General features: G+C 34.1%; 1 protein-coding gene across 4 annotated transcripts in view; it reads right to left on the bottom strand.

Annotated features, from left to right (window-relative positions):
• TDRD3 (tudor domain containing 3) overlaps positions 1-18,721 on the bottom strand; it is a 130,795-nt gene that overhangs the window by 28,543 nt on the left and 83,531 nt on the right. For 2 of the 4 annotated variants that reach the window (XM_060079818.1, XM_060079816.1), the window contains one exon: positions 5,960-5,991. The exons of the other annotated variants lie outside the window; for them this stretch is intronic. In XM_060079818.1, the coding sequence (XP_059935801.1) occupies positions 5,960-5,991 (32 nt within the window). The remainder of the gene's footprint in view (positions 1-5,959; positions 5,992-18,721) is intronic. 4 annotated transcript variants of the gene reach the window in all.

The raw sequence follows: 18,721 nt of genomic DNA, 5'->3' as shown, positions 1-18,721 counted from the left end.
ATGGATGTGATATCATTTAGGTGCTACAGTTCTTACTGTAAAACACAAATTATCCACAATGCTTAATATGTACCTTCCGGAAAGTATTAAGGTAAAGCAATCAACTTTTTAAAAATTCTAAATTCATCCATAAGATTATTTAAAGTGTACTCCTTTATGCAACTTGAAACTCCTTCCCCTTCCTCTCACTTTCTCCCCCACATACAATGTAAGCTGCTTATTAAAATAAAAAGTAAGGCAAATAGGTCCTCTGGACAAGAAGGGACAGTAGGCTATCAGTGATGGTGTCTATATTGTACAAGAATTCGTAAAACTGAGAATTACTAATTAGGGATTAATGAGAAATCAGTAAGGGGACTTCCCTGGTGGCACAGAGGTTAAGAATCCGCCTGCCAATGCAGGGGACATGGGTATGAGCCCTGGTCCCGGAAGATCCTACATGCCACAGAGCAACTAAGCCCATGTGCCACAACTACTGAGCTTGCACTCTGGAGCCCATGAGCCACAACTACTGAGCCTGTGTGCCACAACTACTGAGGCCCGTGTGCCTGGAGCCCATGCTCTGCAACAAGAAAAGCCACGGCAATGACAAACCCATGAACCACAACAAAGAGTAGCCCCCTCTTGCGGCAACTAGAGAAAGCCCACACACAGCAACGAAGACCCAACACAGCCATAAATAAATAAATAAATAAATTTAGTTTTTAAAAAAGAAAAATAAATAAGACTAGTAAAGTTTATGGTACTCCTTCAGAGTGTAAAATGTATGATAAAATAGTCAAATTTCACTTTCATTATCTATGGATAAGAGCAGCACAGTCTCTTAAAAGCTGCACTGAAACGAGGAGGAAAAGCTTGTCCAGGATTAAACACTAATTTATGCAAATCCCGTTGTTTTTTTTGTTTTGTTTTGTTTTTTTGCGGTACGGGGGCCTCTCACTGTTGTGGCATCTCCCGTTGCGGAGGACAGGCTCCGGACGCGCAGCCTCAGCGGCCATGGCGCACGGGCCCAGCCGCTTCGCGGCATGTGGGATCTTCCCGGACCGGGGCATGAACCCGTGTCCCCTGCATCGGCAGGCAGACTCTCAACCACTGCGCCACCAGGGAAGCCCAAAATCCCGGTTTTGACAAGAATCCTGTCAATGTCAAGCAGCACGTACACTGACAGCAGGACAGGCTGAAAAGCTCTGTGTCAGAGCTGGGATGGAAGTCGCCAATTTATGAAGGCTGTTATAAACCACAGGATTTCAAAAGTGTGAAAGAAAATGATGGAAATTTTTATAACTTTGCAGGCAATACTATGAGCTTAAAGGGACTGCAGTTCTTTCACTTTATGAGAAAAACTAGTTTACTTTAAAAGACTTGTGAATTTTTATATTAAGGCTATATTGTAAGACTCTTAATACAAAAGTTTGTTATCCTAGTAACATTCAAACAGAAAAGAAAACTTTAACAGGAAATATAAAAGGAAAAAAATTAATTCAAAGAAAAAGATGGTACAAGGAAGCAGTTTCGGTTTCCTTCCCAACTCCTGATCTGGAAGTTCTAATCAGTAATTGCTGCAGCTGTCAAGGGTCAACAAATATCACTCTGAGGAAGTGAACAATAAGGGAGGCTGCTATTTCTAAATCCTTGAAGGAAAACTAAAGAAATGGAAACAAAAGTAATTAAGAACCTATGTGCCAGGCATTTCAATCATTTGATGACTGAACAAAATATTTATTGAGCAGCTACTATGTTCTTTAAGACAAACAAAAGATTATGTATCTTGCCCAGGTTATGCTGGACTCTAAAATCCATGCTCTTTCCACACATCCCAGTAGATGCAGAGGCTGAAGGAGAGAATTACCTATCATGTTAAACTTTTACAAGACTTATATAGATCAAAATCAAGTGCTTTCCATCTCATTTACATTTTCAATACATCATGAAATTATAAAACAAAATGGATGTGGTATCATTTAGGTGCTATAGTTCTTACTATAAAACACAAATTATCCACAATGCTATCTACTCTGAGCACCACCTACTATGAATCACTCAATGAGAGAATGAACTACCCTGAAATGGCTACACTATCAATAAGCAGCTACTATACTTTAAATAAATTAGTGTTAAGTAAAGAGCTTAGAATAATGTTGGGTACAACATTAAGTGTTCAATAAAGTTAGCTATCATTACTCCTTCACAAGTGTAAAGTTCCATTCTTTATAATGTCACATACAACACTTTCTTTTATTGGTTTGAGTCAAGCAATTTGCATTATTCTAGTGAGTTACAGAGGTTGAGAACACATAAGGCTAAATGAGCCTTGATGTGGCACTTTACATTTACAAAGTGATTTTACAATTACTGGTGTCAATAACCAATGTAATACAAAAGTGAGGCTGAGAATCTGGTCAATTAGTAACATGTTCATTTCTCTTCCATTGAAGAAAGGAACCCAGAGGTAATCTTCTTTACTGAGACAAATCCTACTAGCTTACCAAATACAGTACATTTGTCCTTCAATACCCATGAGCGATTGGTTCCAGGACTGCCCCTCTATATCAAAATCTGTGCATGCTTATATAAAATGGTATATAGTATTTGCATATAACTGACACACACCCTCCTGTAGACTTTAAATGATCTCTAGATAACTTATAATATCTATTACAATGTAAATGCTATATAAATTGTTGCCTGCATTCAGCGAAGTTAAGTTTTGCATTTTGGAACTTCCTATAATTTTTTTTTCAAATATTTTTGATCCACGGTAGGTGGAACCTGTGGATACAGAGGGCTCACTGTAATTGTCTTTATGAAATTCATCCAACTTAATGTCCCCCACCCTTGGTATCCACAGACATGGAGACTCTTCCGAAAAATATTACTAATGAGAAGGAAAGTATAATAAAGCAGTAAAATTCACCAATACAAATATTTTCACACCAGATTCTTCCCATTAACTATTACATGTTCCAAGACATTTATCCTCAGAGGCTTAGATGCATACAAACAATTCTGCTTTGTATATGTAATTGGCAAGTTCCTAAATTTACCTAAGAACTTATAATACATTTTAAATAAAGGATGTTCATCCATTTCATAATTTGATAAACCTCACAGTATTGTTTCTGTTTAATGAGTGTTATCACATTCTGTGGCATAAACTTTGAGACAGATAACTTTCCTAAGCTCTCTTAGGAAAGTTGAAAGTGAGTTGTTGAGGCTCTTTTTTCAGAAATCTGTATCAATATTTTGGTATGGTAGCAATGAGAAAGGGCTGTCCACTTCAATAGCAGAATAAAAATATTCCATGGTAGCTTATAAATTAACTCTTTGATTGTGAACAGCATATGTTCTTAACTGGTTTCATATTTGGATTTTGTTTTATAATTCCATAGCTAGACAACTCTTTATAACTGTCATGCAAAAATTATGATGAGCATTTAAAAATTTTTTTCCTTATTTAAAACTGTGTCCATGTTAGGAAAATCTCCTTCTGTAAATAGGTCAGTTAATAGAAAAGTCAATAGGTTAAGTTTTAAGAGATTAAACAAGAGTTTAAAAATTTTCTACCTTATTTTCTTCTCTTCTCCTTACTGAGATAAGCCACTCTAAATGAACATTTTAGTAACTATCACAACTTTTTAAACAATGATACCTCTCACATGCTTGCACACTTGCACACCCAAACACACACAGGGTCATTGCGTCTGGGAATGTTCAAATACCTAATTAACATTTTTATCTATTTAATGTATCACTACCTGGCATGAAAATTAGCTCAAGAAGGCCTGAAATTTTTGTTAACATTCTTAGGATTATACTAATGTTACTAGCAAGAGCTTAAAACCATTTTCACAGGGCATTTTCCAATACTGAATTCTGCTGAGGTCCCAGGGCAATAGCATAGTCATTATGACTGTGCAGACTTTCAAATATCAGGTCCTTAATGAGAACCTCTACTGAAAATTGGCTGAGTGGTTAACTTGTTAGTTTCTACTTAATAAACTCGTAAAGGTCTTCTCATTTTTATATCCACTTAAACTTTTCCTGCAGTTACTAAAAGACCAGAAACTGAGAATGAACTCTCACAGAATGCTTTGCACATTAAGTTTTACTAAGGGTTGAAAACTTCTGCTGTGAAAATACATTCTTGGTCAGCTTCTTCTCCCACTTTCCTGGGTGGTTCCTAAATCTTTACATCTCTCTTCAAAATTCCTCTCCTATTCCTGACCTCATTACTTTGAACAGATGACCTGCTTTTACTTGACAGAAAAGAGTTCATTAGTGAAGAATTATTCACCTTCCTTCGCTGACACCCAGCTTACTCTCATCCACACCTATATTTACTTCCTTCCTCTCTTCTCTTTAGTACTCCTCAACATACCCGAAGTCACCAAAGTGATCGTACCCCACTTTCTCACCACAGCCTGGATTTTTTTTAATCCTTACACCTATTTTTACAACCTCTCTTTCTTTTCTTCACTCTGCCTTTGATGTAAACATGCTTGGATTTTCACCCTGAGCTCCTTTACTACTTATTCTCTTCTTCTATCCTCTTTATCTTCACAACCAAGATCCTATAAGTAGCCTAACCCTCATTTTCTTATGTCCCACTTACTGTCAAGAAACCACAAATTGCCATGCACATCCACCATTCCACTGAAAGTGCATTCTACAGTTATAAGAACCTGTCGATTGCCAAATCCAACAGCCACTTTTCAATTCTCATCTTCCTTGACCTTTCCAGCATTTTATACTGTGGATCAAGCATCCCTTCCCATCTGCCCAACCCCTTGTCCTCCTAAGCTACAGCTACTTCTCAGTGTCCCTTCCCACCCCTCAGCTGTGAAATTCCCTGGAAGTTGACCCTTGTCTTCGTCTTTTCTCTTTTTACACACTTTTTCTTTTTACACACAATCTCACCCATACTCTTTACTTGTGCCTAGACGCTGATGACTCCAAAGTCCCCATCTCTTGCCTTAACTATTGCAATAACTGGTCTCCTTGCTCTCTGCTCTCACTGAAACCCATTTTCTATACCATAGGAAATAATCTCTTAAAGCAAAATCACATCATGACACTCCCCTACCCAAAATCCTTCATTGGTCCCTATTCTCAGATATAAATATTCCAACTCCTTACTGTAACCCACCTGACTCCCCATCCTTCAAGCCACCTGCCTTTGCAGCCAGCCTCATCTGCTGACACTTGCTACACCCAACCTATACTGCTGCCAAAATACCTCACCCTACCATGCCCTCCTACACTCTTTGCTATTCTCTCACACATTTTTTTCCCAAGCTAAGTCCTTCAAAACTTTCGAGACTCACATTAAACTTCATTCATTCAGATTTAACAAGTACTTACTGAAAACCTTATGTTTCAGGGACTGTTCTGAATGCTGAAGTATTAGCTGAGACAAAGTCCCTGTTCTCACATTGCTTTCACTTAGGGGTTGGAAGGAGGGGCAGGATATGCAGAAAATAAAGCGGGCAAAGGGGATAGAGAGTTTGTGTGATGGCGCATTGCTGTTTTATAATACGATAGTTAGGGAACGCCTCGCCTCTTCTATGAGTCAGTTCCTGACTGAGTTAAACACTCTCCATCTATGGTGCTTTACTTGCTGGGCTCCTCTACTAGTCTGACTCTTTTAGTGTAGAGACTGCTCATCTATGAATTGCCATTGTCCAGCATGCAATCATTCTAAGGAAATGTGTTGTGCTGGGCACTGTTCTGGGTGGAGAGATAAAGTCACATAGTAAGTGCTCAAAAAGTTTTTTGAAACAGATTAAAATATATTTGAAATGATAAGTTAATAAGAAAACCTCAAATATAAAAATATCACTTTACAGTTAATATTTTAATAATATATCAAAAAAAACAGGGACAAAGAGTCAAACAAAGTATCATAATTATATACTAACATATTCCCAAAATTATGAATGTTAAGTAAGTACAGGCATACCTCTGAGATATTGCAGGTTTGGTTCCAGACGACTGCAATAAAGCAAATATCACAATAAAGGGAGTGACACTAATTTTTGGTTTCCCGGTGCATATCAAAATTTATATTTACACTACACTGTAGTCTTTAAATGTGCAATAGCATTATGTCTAAAAAAAACAAAGCACATACCTTAATTAAACATTACTTTATTGCTAAAAAATGCTAACCATCATCTGAGCCTTCAGCGGGTTGAAATCTTTTTGCAGTAGTAACATTAATGATAACTGATCACAGATCACCACAACAAATATAACAGTAAAGTTTGAAACATTGTGAGAATTACCAAAATGTGACACAGGGACACAAAGTGAGCAAATGCTGTTGGAAAAATGGTGCCAGTAGACTTGCTCGACACAGGGTTGTCACAAACCTTCAACCTGTAAAAAAATGCAGTATCTGCAAAGCATAATAAAATGAAGTGCAATAAAACAAGATATGCCTGTACGGATTAAATAAACATTTCATAGGAGAAATGTATTTTGCTGTGCATTTGAAAGCACTTGGGAGAGACTGAATTCTGAAGTGTTCTGTGGACAGTGATTAAGAGAGAATTTTGCAAAGAATTGGAGAGTAGGTTGTATGCACAGACTGAATGAAGGTGGTAATTTGTATAGGTAAGTCTATTGGTTTAGTTGTAGGAGTATTTCATTTACTAATTATAGACAGGAACAAGTTCAAAGATCATGGTATTTTATCATGGAAAACCATAATCATGTTGTTGTTAACTTCACTGAAGGCAAAGGGCAAAATTAGAGAGAAGTTATGTTTTTATTCATATTTCTTTTTTTAAACTCCCATATTTTCAGATCCTTTTTGCAAATTTTAGGGATTCCTTTTTAAGACTAAAATTCCCTAATCATGATCAACTTTCTTCTTGCTAATTTTATTTTGCTTGCTGTTACTTTTTCAAATAAAAAATGTAATACAAAATTATAGAAAGTTTATAAAATTGAAAAATAAGTATATACACATATACAGAGTCTGTACATAACTCTACTACACTAAAACAACCACTACTTTGAGAGGGCATTCTCAACCCTATAAACTGCTTTTATTCACTCATCATAAATATTTCCCATGATATTACAGCCTTCATTATGATCTTTTATCACAATTGTAAAATATTTCACCCAGCTGATGAATGATGCTTTTATTTTAGCATTCTTAGTGTTAGGCATTTAAGTAGTTTCTAGTTTTTCCTGTTATTGCTGCAATGATCATCTCTCAGAAATTCACTTATTCCTTCGATCTTTCACTAGCAGAGATTAACAACTGTGGGATTATTAGTTTAAAGGGAATGAACACTTTTAAGGCTTGGAAAAAAATCAGAAAGATCACACCAATTTACACTGCCGTCAGCAATGTATAAAAGTACTCGTGTCACTACATCTTTGCCAGCATGAACATTATCATTTAATTTTTTCCCATTAATTCACACATTTAACACTGTAACTAATTGTTTCAATTTGCATTTGATTGCCACCAGAGTTCAATATTTCTAATTTTTAGTTAAGAAAGATGACACTGCTACTTCAGCAAGAAACCATATTGAGCATAAGTCAATGGTTCAAGGTTGTAAAAATAAAATAAAAATTTTAAGAAAGTTAATCTAATCATGACATGAGTAACTGTTATTGTGCTCCATGGTAATTAGGCATTAATGGCAAGCAGTTAACATAAGGGGCCATTATTACTATTATTGACACATAGCCAAATCAAGCATTCTTAGATTATGTGGGAAGGCTGGATCAAGTAAAGCTATAAGCTCTCGTTATGACCTCTTAAAGATCCCTTGATCTGAAACCAGATGTGATGCAGAAGGTAAATTCTCTTTCCTCCTTAGCTCCATGCAGGCTCTATCAACTGAGCACCCAGTAAAGACAACAGGTGTTATAAATTTAGTTTGACTGAGGGTAGGCTAGGGTTTACTGAGAATCAAAGATGAGGCCAAGTCAGATATAACTCAAAGAGCTGACCAAAGAAATGGCCACTAAATCCCTTGTCTCCCCTCTATGATTATTCCTCAACTTAGGACCTAGTTTATCAGTGAGATTTCAGAAGAACTTTTAACTCTGAACTATTTCCATCTCCTTTCCCACAGAGAAAAAGAAAGGACAAGAGACACAATCATATTCCCATTTACCAATCAACCTTACTAACTAACGGAGAAGTGATCTGGGTAACACAATTTAAGGGACTTCTGCCAACACTGTGTGAACTTCCATGCACTGGAGATATTTCGACGTTTCTAAGTGCACAATTCTGAGAAGATTAAAGAAGAAAGGTGAGAGTGGGAAGGGTAAAAAGGGGCAACACAATCCACACTCTACAATGAAGATTAATTTAACCAGTCTGGTTTAATATTCTTAGAATACTTAAGTCTGAAGCATGCAGAGGACAGGAATAAGAGTTCCAATATGGAGAGGATACAGGGAAAAGCAAAAGGAGTTCTCATTTTGGGCTGCTTTAAAAATGCATAGCCAAGGATACTAGACTATGGAAGAATTGGGAAGAAGAAGGCCAGGTTATGATAATACAATTTTAAATTTCTATAGACCTTGGGAGTTTACAAAGCACATTTCCTTTGATCATATTACTTATCCTCACAACAACCCTGTACTGAAGCTGAGACCCAGAGACATTAAATAACTTACCCAAAGTCAAATAGGTAGTAAGTGGCAGAGCCAGGACTCGACCCAGGTCTTCTGACTCCTTCTGTGCATTTCCAGCTCCCCTGGAGCTGAAGCAGGGGCAAAAAGGGAGGTGGAAGTAATTTGCCCAAGACTAGCCCTGCCCTCTCCCCTTCTTTCAAAGGCCAAGCAGAGCAGACATTTCATTCAGTGACCCCTTTTCATCAAATGCTTTCAGGATAAAGCACACAGAATCTGAAAATGTTTCTCAGCCTTGGGTCCAAGAATGGCAACTGGCAGTAGACAATGTCAGAAGTATTTCTGCCATTTATGTGAAATTTATTGGAACTTCAAAGAATAGCAATTATCATTTCAGAAAGCAAAACTTGTTCTTATAATTGAAATTATTTAAAGCAGTTTGTTTAAAACATTTTTGTTTAGCAGTTTAAGTCAAACCTTTTAAATTACACCATTATGAAAATTATTTTGAAAAATGCTTAAGAATCAAGATACCAAATCTACATTTAACCTACTCTGTGGTCATTTTTTTTCCCTATCTTAAATATCTTCCCTGTCATTAATTTCATTAAAGCAATTATAATCATTAGAATGAAGAGAATATTCAGTCTGTTCGTAGCCAATTTTAAGTATTTTCAATAAATCAATAGGAAAATGTGCATATCATCTTCGTGAAATTTAAATCTTATATTCATTTTAAAATTATATCTAAAATGCTTTTATTGTAGCCTTTTATAAGTAATTTTCTATAAAAAAATTTAGAGTTCTCAGTCTCAAGTTTCTTGTATCATTCCTTAATTTTTCTTAGGGAATTATATATTTTAATTTTAAACATTCAATGAGAATTTTTCTCTGCTTTGCTTATTTCCTAAGAATACAAGGATACAATTTAAATGGACTGGGCATTTCTAGATCATTTTGTAATCAGCTCCACTACATCTCAGTCTCTAACAGTCTTTCTATTTATGAGAACTACTATCAGTAAGGCCAAGTACTTAGTATGCATTAACACTAATCAGGGCACATAAAAGATCAACCAGGGATATCTTTATTTGTGCCCAAAGCTTTTAGAGGCTTTCTGAACTACTACTCTCAAGTTCTTGATCTGTCTCCCTTTTCAATTTGCTTTAAGACTTCAATTCCATATTTTAAAAATCGAATTAAGTCTAATTCGTTTGAGTACTGATGGTCAAATTCAGGAATTCTTAATAAGATTCATATTAACTGATCACTTTATAAGGAAAAAATACACTAGAATACTTTTCTCCACATTATTTTAAGCCTTATTTATTTACTTAAATCTTTTCAAGATAAAATGCTCATTATATTCTCCTTAATCATTCATTAAATAGTATCAAAAATGGCTACCAACATTAAAAAAAAGATAACAAGTCCATAAATTTTAGAATTTGAACCATATAGAAACAGAATGAAACTGACTTCTAGCATCTTACTTTGAATAATAAGCTCTTGGGTAAGCATGACCAGGAGGGTTGAGCCTAATTTCCCAAACACATGATCTGGGGGAAAAAATGAGCACACTTCGGGCAAAATAAAAATTCCAATAAAAAGTTGTTAAAGTTAATACTAGTTTTAAGAAGTCAACTTTGGCCTTCCCCACTTACTTCCTTCACACCATACCATTCATTTAACAGGCATAACAAAATTATAATCAAGAACCATTCCAACAATGGTTCCCAGACTGGAACCATGCCAGCCAGATAGAGGCCTTATTAATATTTATTATGTGGCTTCTGGAAGGAAGGAAATTTATCTTCTACTTGTCTTATATCCTTTTAATCCCTTGTGTATATAAGCCAATCTATTTTCTAAAGTAGCTTTGTTACAAAAAGCACTCAGAATACTTGTGGAAAAACTACCATATTAAACTCTTACACTCAGGCTTCATGTCTGAAGTAATAAGGGTGACCACTAGGACTACATTAATCATTCAACAAATAATTACTGACCTCTTTCCACTGTTTCAGCCACCAAGTCAGTTCATATGCTCACTTAAAATCAAATCCCCTCAAGCTCTAAAACAAATGGTACTTATAGTATATATCTACTGGTTATTAATAGAGTTCCTTTGCACTTTCACTAGCTATTATCCAACCATACATTCTGCCCTTGTTTATAATTATAAGTGCCTGGAAAGGATATGTTTCTTTTTTTTTTTTTTTTTTTTTTTTTTTTATTTTTTTGCTGTACGCGGGCCTCTCACTGCTGTGGCCTCTCCCGTTGCGGAGCACAGGCTCCGGACACACAGGCCCCGCGGCCATGGCTCGCGGGCCCAGCCGCTCCGCGGCATGTGGGATCCTCCGGGATCAGGGCACGAACCCGTGTCCCCTGCATCGGCAGGCGGACTCTCAACCACTGCGCCACCAGGGAGGCCCGGATATGTTTCTTAAAATAAGAATTTTTTCCCCTCTAGATCTCTCAAGTGAGCTCTGGAGCTAGATCCAAGATTATCAATTCATCTTAATAACTGTTACAAGGAAAATGAGAGATCTTCTGATCTCTTGAACAGAAGATCAAGAGCAGTTAAGTTTAAGTTTGTTTTCTCTGAGGCTTTTAACAAGCTTTTAATTTATTGAAATAATACTAGTCAAAGGCTTGAGAACACACTAGCCTATTAGTAAAGGAGCAATACAAATGTTGAAACAAAACAGAATTTTTGGTATTTTAGGAGCCCTCTTCTTCATTTAAGAATGCCCACACACTCAGTGGAATTAACTTGATTTGATATTTTCTTTTGATTCAGTAGCCAGTGTCAGTTTAACAAAAAAAAGGATTTCAGATTTTGCTTTAGGCTAGATTGTTGGAGAATAACAAATACAATACCCAAACAAATGATGACAATGCCTTACTGCTGAAACATATAAATATCATGTGGGTTATTAGGCAAGAATTACAGAAAAGAAACAGCAATATTATAAAAGCTACAATGGGAGTTTTCATGAATGAAAATTTAAAAAAGTTAATACATAAATGTTTCTAGAATTAGAGTTAAGTTAAAATTAAATTAAATGACCAGTGAGTTGTGTATAATTACATGTAAAAGAAGATCTCAATTTTATTTTTATGTAATAAAACACTACTACTAATGGCATAAGTACTTAGAAGGGACATAAATTTTCAGAAGTATATTTTGTCCTCTATTCATAGAAAGTTAAAGAATCATGGAACATGTTTGAGGAAAAATTGCCTTTTATATATTTAGTCTCTATTTATAACATAAAAGTACAATATTATATTATTAAGAAGAAGTCTGGAACATCTAAAACAGTGTTTCTGAAGATAAATCTTCACCCTATTTTAAAAATGTGAAATTTGAAAACTACAAAGAAGAGCTACGACGTTTTTCAAAGCACTTCCTGTAGACTTTCTATAACAAATTTTATACAGGAAAAAAAAAGGGTCCCATGAGCCAATAAGTTTGTGAAGCAATAAACACTATATATGTCTCTCTCTTGGAGATTTAAAATACATATTAATCTGTTACTGGCTCAAAGAAGTCCTGTAATCAAAGGTATACTTAATTTTTTAACCCAGTATTTTCCAAATTTATTTAACCAGGAAACAGAACTAACCCTGAGCTAGATGGACTAGGCATGAAGAAATATGTACAAAAAAATAATAATTTTTTAATTCTTATGATGGTCTGAGCTACTTAACTAGAGCCTCATCATTATGTTTACTCTTAACAAACTATATGGGGTTTTTTTTTGTTTTTTTTAAGGCAAATAAAACGTACTCACTGTTGCAGAACGTCCTGTCCCTTCTGAATGGAGCTCTCAGCCAACGACAGGCCACTACTAAGGGAGTTATTTCAAACTAAGATGTAAAACTCTTGCCAGTATTTCTCAAGTTTAATGGAACTGAAACCTATTAAAACCAGAGTGTTTCTCACAAGGAGACAGATCAACTCCACTCTTTTTCTAGAGGTGTGATAGTGAAGCCTACTGCACATGATTCTAGAACAAACGGCATAGGTCCAGTAAAATTCAGGAAATTAGGATCAGTAGGAAGGGTAACCAAATACATCAAGAGATACCACCCACTAAATGTGAAAAGAAAATAAAGTTTAAAAAACAAAGTCAAAAGGATACAATGATGTTTAAGAGATAGAATGAAAACACAGAGAGATGACTAATAAATAAGGTGACAAAAGCAAGAGTATAGAAAAACACAAATAACCATGTAAGGTTAAAAAAGAAAATGTACAACTGATGACTCGTTATGGTATGCAATCAAATATGTATCATAAGTCCTCTTTTAGCCTATCACCAACAAAGTTCACAACCACTGACTTTAGAATTGGAAAGATGCATTGTAGGAGCTCCATCTGAAAGGGAATAAAGTCTATGGTGCAATAAGCAACATATTTGTCTGCCTTTTTAGGTATAGATGGAAGAGGCTCAGAAATTCACTAGAAACTAAAACAGAACTGTGTGCACCGTTTTTTTTTTTTAATTCAAGAAAGACGCCTCTTCAGATTTATAAAAATCTTTAAAACATACTGACATGAGTGCCTAGTCAAGGCATATGCCCAATATAAGATTTTAACATCTTTGGGAACAAGAAATAAAACAAAACAAAAATATTCCTCAGATTCATTTATTTTACTACTTTATTTCCTGTGCAATGAGTATATTAGCAAGTCTTCTGCATACATATGTGAAGGAATGGTAAAATTCAGTGCAGTTTGAAATTAAAGTTTTAAAAATCCGGGTAAGTAAAGTAAATGAAAAAATAAAATTTACACTTGAAAGAGAACAAACCTTGGGTCTATTAAATCAAAAATGTCAAAGGAAAAAATAAGTTCATCTGACAATCCTAGCTCCCTTCAGCTGTAGATCATACCCAGGATGCCTCCTTAAGACTACTTTGAAGAAAAAATAAAAATTATACAACATTTAGCATAAATCTAAAGCATCTCGAATTTACTTCTCAATTGGCCAGCATCATAATTCAGGAGTCCATCCTTTAAGTTGCTATTAATAAAGGGGAGACTTAGAAGATAAAAGATTAACATAATACCTACTGGTATTATTCATGTACACAAAAAAGATTTTTCAAACAGTTATGCTAAATTGATTCTTAATATTTAAATAATATAAGGCTTAAATTGTTTTATGAATTGTAATTAAAGTTAGAAACAAATCAAAAAGCACATCTTAGGTAATACCCTACCATGTTATTTAACTTTGGGAGTTATTTTACCTTCAGTAAAAAGGAACATGAAATAATAACATGATGTACTTTCATTGCTCAATAAAGGAAAACTCAGATTACCCAGAAACCTTTTAAAGATATTTTTATACACAGTTCCTTTGAATATATTACAATACATTAAATTATCATATAGCAAAATTCAAGCAGTACTTTTGTACAGGTTCTTAAAATAGTATACTATTTTCTTAGTATTAATTTAATGGTGAAATAAAATGTCTCTTGAATAATATAGCCTAGTCAAAACTAGATCTCAAGATTTTCATAATAATCTCTTAGGTTTCATAATAATCTCAAATTCACAAACTGAATTTGGGATTTAGGAAGTAGATGTCAACAGTATTTAAGTTGATATATCAATGTATATGGCATCATTTATGAATGAATCATCTCTCCCTCTATGTCAGAAGCTTTCATATCTCTAGTAAGGTCCTTCTGTATAATCCACAACCTCCTGTGAGAATTGTGAAAAGCTGGGTGATAGATTAAGAAATAAATAAAGCATATCAAATACAACTAAACTTTATTAAAACAGAGCTTAAAGATATTACATGGAATCCCCCAAATTCCATCATCTATAAGGTGAAAATTATGTTCTTAAATGGGGCTGAACTAGCTGTACAGTTTCCTTTTGATTTACTCTGTGTTTACACTGTAAAAGAAAATGAGCATTGCCTATATGGTAATCTCTGAAAGGGAAGTGTCTCAAAATACGTATAGTGGAAGAAAATGTATTTCAGTATTTCATTGACCTTACTCAAATTATGCTTTTAGTGCAGAAATTTAAGTATGGTAAATTATACCCACTAATCTATTTAAGAATTTATTATCAGAAATGAAAAACCTTCTGGATTATGTTCAAATAGGTGCCTGCACTTTTTACTGGATACTAATTGGCAGAACCTCACTGTTACATAATTCTAATTTCCCTTTGAAGTTAATGGTTTCTATAACAATTGTCCTCTTTTTAATATCTATTATGATCTTTGATATCAAATACAAACTAGATATAGCCTAACTTTATTACTATATCATTAAAATTACTAACATGACCTTGTTCTAATACATTTAGGATCCATTTTAACTCATTAATTTACTATCACAACTCTCAATCTCCTTCCTCATTAAATAGGTTAGGGGTTTTTTGGGGGGTAGTATGTTTCTCTTTAATATTTTTATTAGTGGTAGAATACTTTATGTTTTTTTCTGAACATTATTTGAATTTGAAAAGGTAATTTTCAAATGTGCTTCACAGGATGTCATTATAAAATAAATTTTGCACAGTTACTTCAAAAGTAAAACTTGAAACTGATAGTTCTTTTTTTAAAGTATGCTAAAACTGAAACAAATATAATTATTTTTAAAAGAAACCCAAACCCACCTAAAAAGAAATTTACTTTTTAAATCAAGTAGATAAACAGATAGGAAATTTTAAATAGATAAAATTCATTAAATGACACTTTCTTCTTCTGTAATAATTTTATCTTCAAATAAGGTGAAATAAAATAAAGACCTAAACATTATTTAAATTAAAAATCAGTAAACAACATTTTTCCCACTTATATCTTGTTTTAAAGCTTCAAGAGGTAAGAACGAACACTCCCATGAGATATTTAAGTTTGTTTCACATAATTGGAAATATAACTTTCTTCTAGCTTTATGGGCAGGACTTTTGTGTGTTTTGAGTACTAACATATATTCCTCACCCAGAACAACGTCTAGCACCTAACATACGTACAATGAATATTTGTTGAATAAATAAATATGCTACAGACAAACATTTAAGGTAGGTTAAAAGACAATAACAATCCATCTGTCACTTTCCAGAATTACTGCCCAAGATGATGTGTATGCTAAGGTCTTAGAACTAACCATTATCGATACAATCATAATTTTTCTAGTTGGAACAGTAACTGAACAAAGATAATTTCCTGATACTATGAACCTTTAAAAAGAAAGTTTAGAAATCAGCATGTTCTAAAACATTTCTTGGGATATATAAGTCTCAGTGGCATACAAGTCATAAATATTCTGGGAAATCAGGACTTGACACTGTCTTTCCAGGTTTAGAAAAGTGATTCAGAAGAAACAACACTCTAAAAACACAAAAGATTTGTCTGAGCATCAACACCAGGGTATTTTACAGTAATTCCAAATTGCCTGTGGCATCTTTTTACTGGTTTCCTGATATCAGTTTTAGAGTTAAAAAGAATAAATTTGAAAAGTGCCTGCAGGAAACACAAATAGGTTTCCTTTGCCCCTAATGTTTTCTCATACAGTGGTCAGAAATATAAAATAATATTATGGTTTTCTCCCTACACAGTTTTACAAATAATATGAGATTCCATAATGCTTCCTTTACTTTGGTAAAATAAGGAAAATCCTGCAATATACAAAGAACATTTAAAAAAAAAGTTAGAGGATTAATCCAGTTAAGAATGAGCTGTGGGCTTCCCTGGTGGCGCAGTGGTTGAGAGTCTGCCTGCCGATGCAGGGGACACGGGTTCATGCCCCGGTCCAGGAAGATCCCACATGCCGCGGAACGGCTAGGCCTGTGAGCCATGGCCGCTGAGCCTGCACGTCCGGAGGCTGTGCTCCGCAACGGGAGAGGCCACAACAGTGAGAGGCCCGTGTACCACAAAAAAAAAAAAAAAAAAAAAAAAGAATGAGCTGTGAATCTCACATTAATATATGATAGAGAGTTTACTATGATAAAGACACTAAAATTAAGACAATATTTTACCATAGTTAAAAGATCCAGGTTTAATCTAGCTAGAAGAAAAAAATCAAGTATGACATAGCATAACAAAAAGTTCAGTAGATCATTTTGGAGGAAATAAAGTATTTAATCATAATCAGAACATATATTTTTACCATCTAAAATATCATCACTGAGTATGTTCTGGAAGTAAAAAGGTACAACCAGATAGGAGGGGAAAATAGAAATTTGTCTACAGACTGATTTAAGGCAATTAGTTCTTTTTTTTTTTTTTAAGGCAATTAGTTCTTAAACTTCATGAGAAAAATATTAACAGTTAGATTTAAACTATTAACTTGACTTTTATTTTAATTTTCCATATAAGAAACTATTAACTTAGTCATTGAATCTCATTTCATGCTTTTTATTTAATAATTTATCCTTACACCTTTAAGAGACAATACAGACAACTGATTTCTATAAAGATTTTTGGCTTATATGCAGGCTTCTTGGTTATTTTTCCTGCAAACTATTAAAAAAATTTCAATGAATGATCATTGCTACATTTAGGAAAAAAAGAGGTTTTCCATAATCTTGTGCCAATAACAAACATAAACCTTAATAAAATATACAAAATCATTTCATAATTAAAAACAGTAATGTACATATGTAGTGCAAGAGTTGAAAACAATTAAAAATTACACAGTCCATAGTGTGAGTGAATAATTGTGCTAAGGCTTCTAACACCTCGCTATACCTTTGCAGCTCTTTAATTTTTCTAGTATGACTTATCTATTAGAGTTACCATCTTATTGGTATAGTGAATGTTTTGCTTGGATTAACTTAAAACTTGTTACAATTCCCAAGTTACAAAAAGAAAAAGTGTTCATAGACCCCAACAGCACTCTCAGAGGATAAGAGAACTCTACACTAATTCTATGTTAAATGTACTGACAGCCACATAGATGGTTTTTCTTCAGAGGCTTTTTATGTATATGCACACATATGTATTTTTTTTTAATGGAGATGGGTTAAGATATGTTAAGCTGGTGGCTTCTATTTATCAAGAAGGAGCTGCTTCTACAACTAAGTCAATTATTCACACAGATAAGGAAGGATGATCTTATCCTCAATAACACTGTTCATGATCCAAAAATATTTGCTATATTAATTTATGCAAAATCATAAAACATCAACAATCACTTGGTTACTTGTAAATAGGAGAAAAGAAATACCAGAATCTCCAAAAGATTTAGTAATACTATGCTGCTTCTACCTGAAAAATATTTCACGTATCTTATGAAAGATATTTAAGTTGACTTCAGAAAAAGTAAACAGGTAAAAAAAAAAAATATAGCACAATAAAGCCTAGAAGAGTATTCACAAGTAGGCAGGGAGAATATGAAAGTATTGCTGTGGTTCAGAATCACTACGTGGGCTGTCACGTGAGAAATTTATTGTCCAGCTAAGTTTACAAAGACCTAAAATCAATAATAAAGCAATGAGGACTATTAAGGGGAAAAAAGGAAAAGTCACTGACTGTAGAAAGAAAATGATCACTTCAGTACCAAACACCTCTGAATGGAAAAGCTACAGTGAGGAATGAGAAATGTGCTCATCAGTTATGTCTACTCTGGAAGAGAAAGAGGAAATAGAGAAGAAACAAAGTAAGGAAACTTAAATTTTTCTTTACGGAGAAAAGAATAAAATTAATTTTTTATTAAATCTCCTTAAAAAACACCAAATGTAAAAATTTTATTTTGACTCTGACTGTAATGGCCAAAAACACTGGGATCATATGATGAATAGCAAACTAGGGTTCAACTTCTAGAAATACAGGCTCAATAAATACTTTTACCATCAAAACTAAATTAAGATGTATTAATGAAAAAGAGAATAAATGAAAAGAGAATAAAAATAGCCATCGCATGGGAATCAAAAGGGATATAGTTACATCAAGTTTCTCTAAGAAAATATAAATTAGACATTGATGGTGTTTCAGTCTTTTAGGGAAAAAGCAGCTAAACTTTAGAGGATGAGAGTGAAGGAAAGGATCTCTTAAACATATGAATGTTGTACTGTAAAATATGAAACAATAAGCTACCTAGAAAATGATCATTTTTCTAGAATAAAAAGGTA

The sequence above is a fragment of the Mesoplodon densirostris genome, chromosome 17 (assembly GCF_025265405.1).
Source record: "Mesoplodon densirostris isolate mMesDen1 chromosome 17, mMesDen1 primary haplotype, whole genome shotgun sequence".
Lineage (NCBI taxonomy): Eukaryota > Metazoa > Chordata > Mammalia > Artiodactyla > Ziphiidae > Mesoplodon > Mesoplodon densirostris.
The sequence above is the reverse complement of the archived record's forward strand: the minus strand, read 5'-3'. Positions and strand labels throughout refer to the sequence as shown.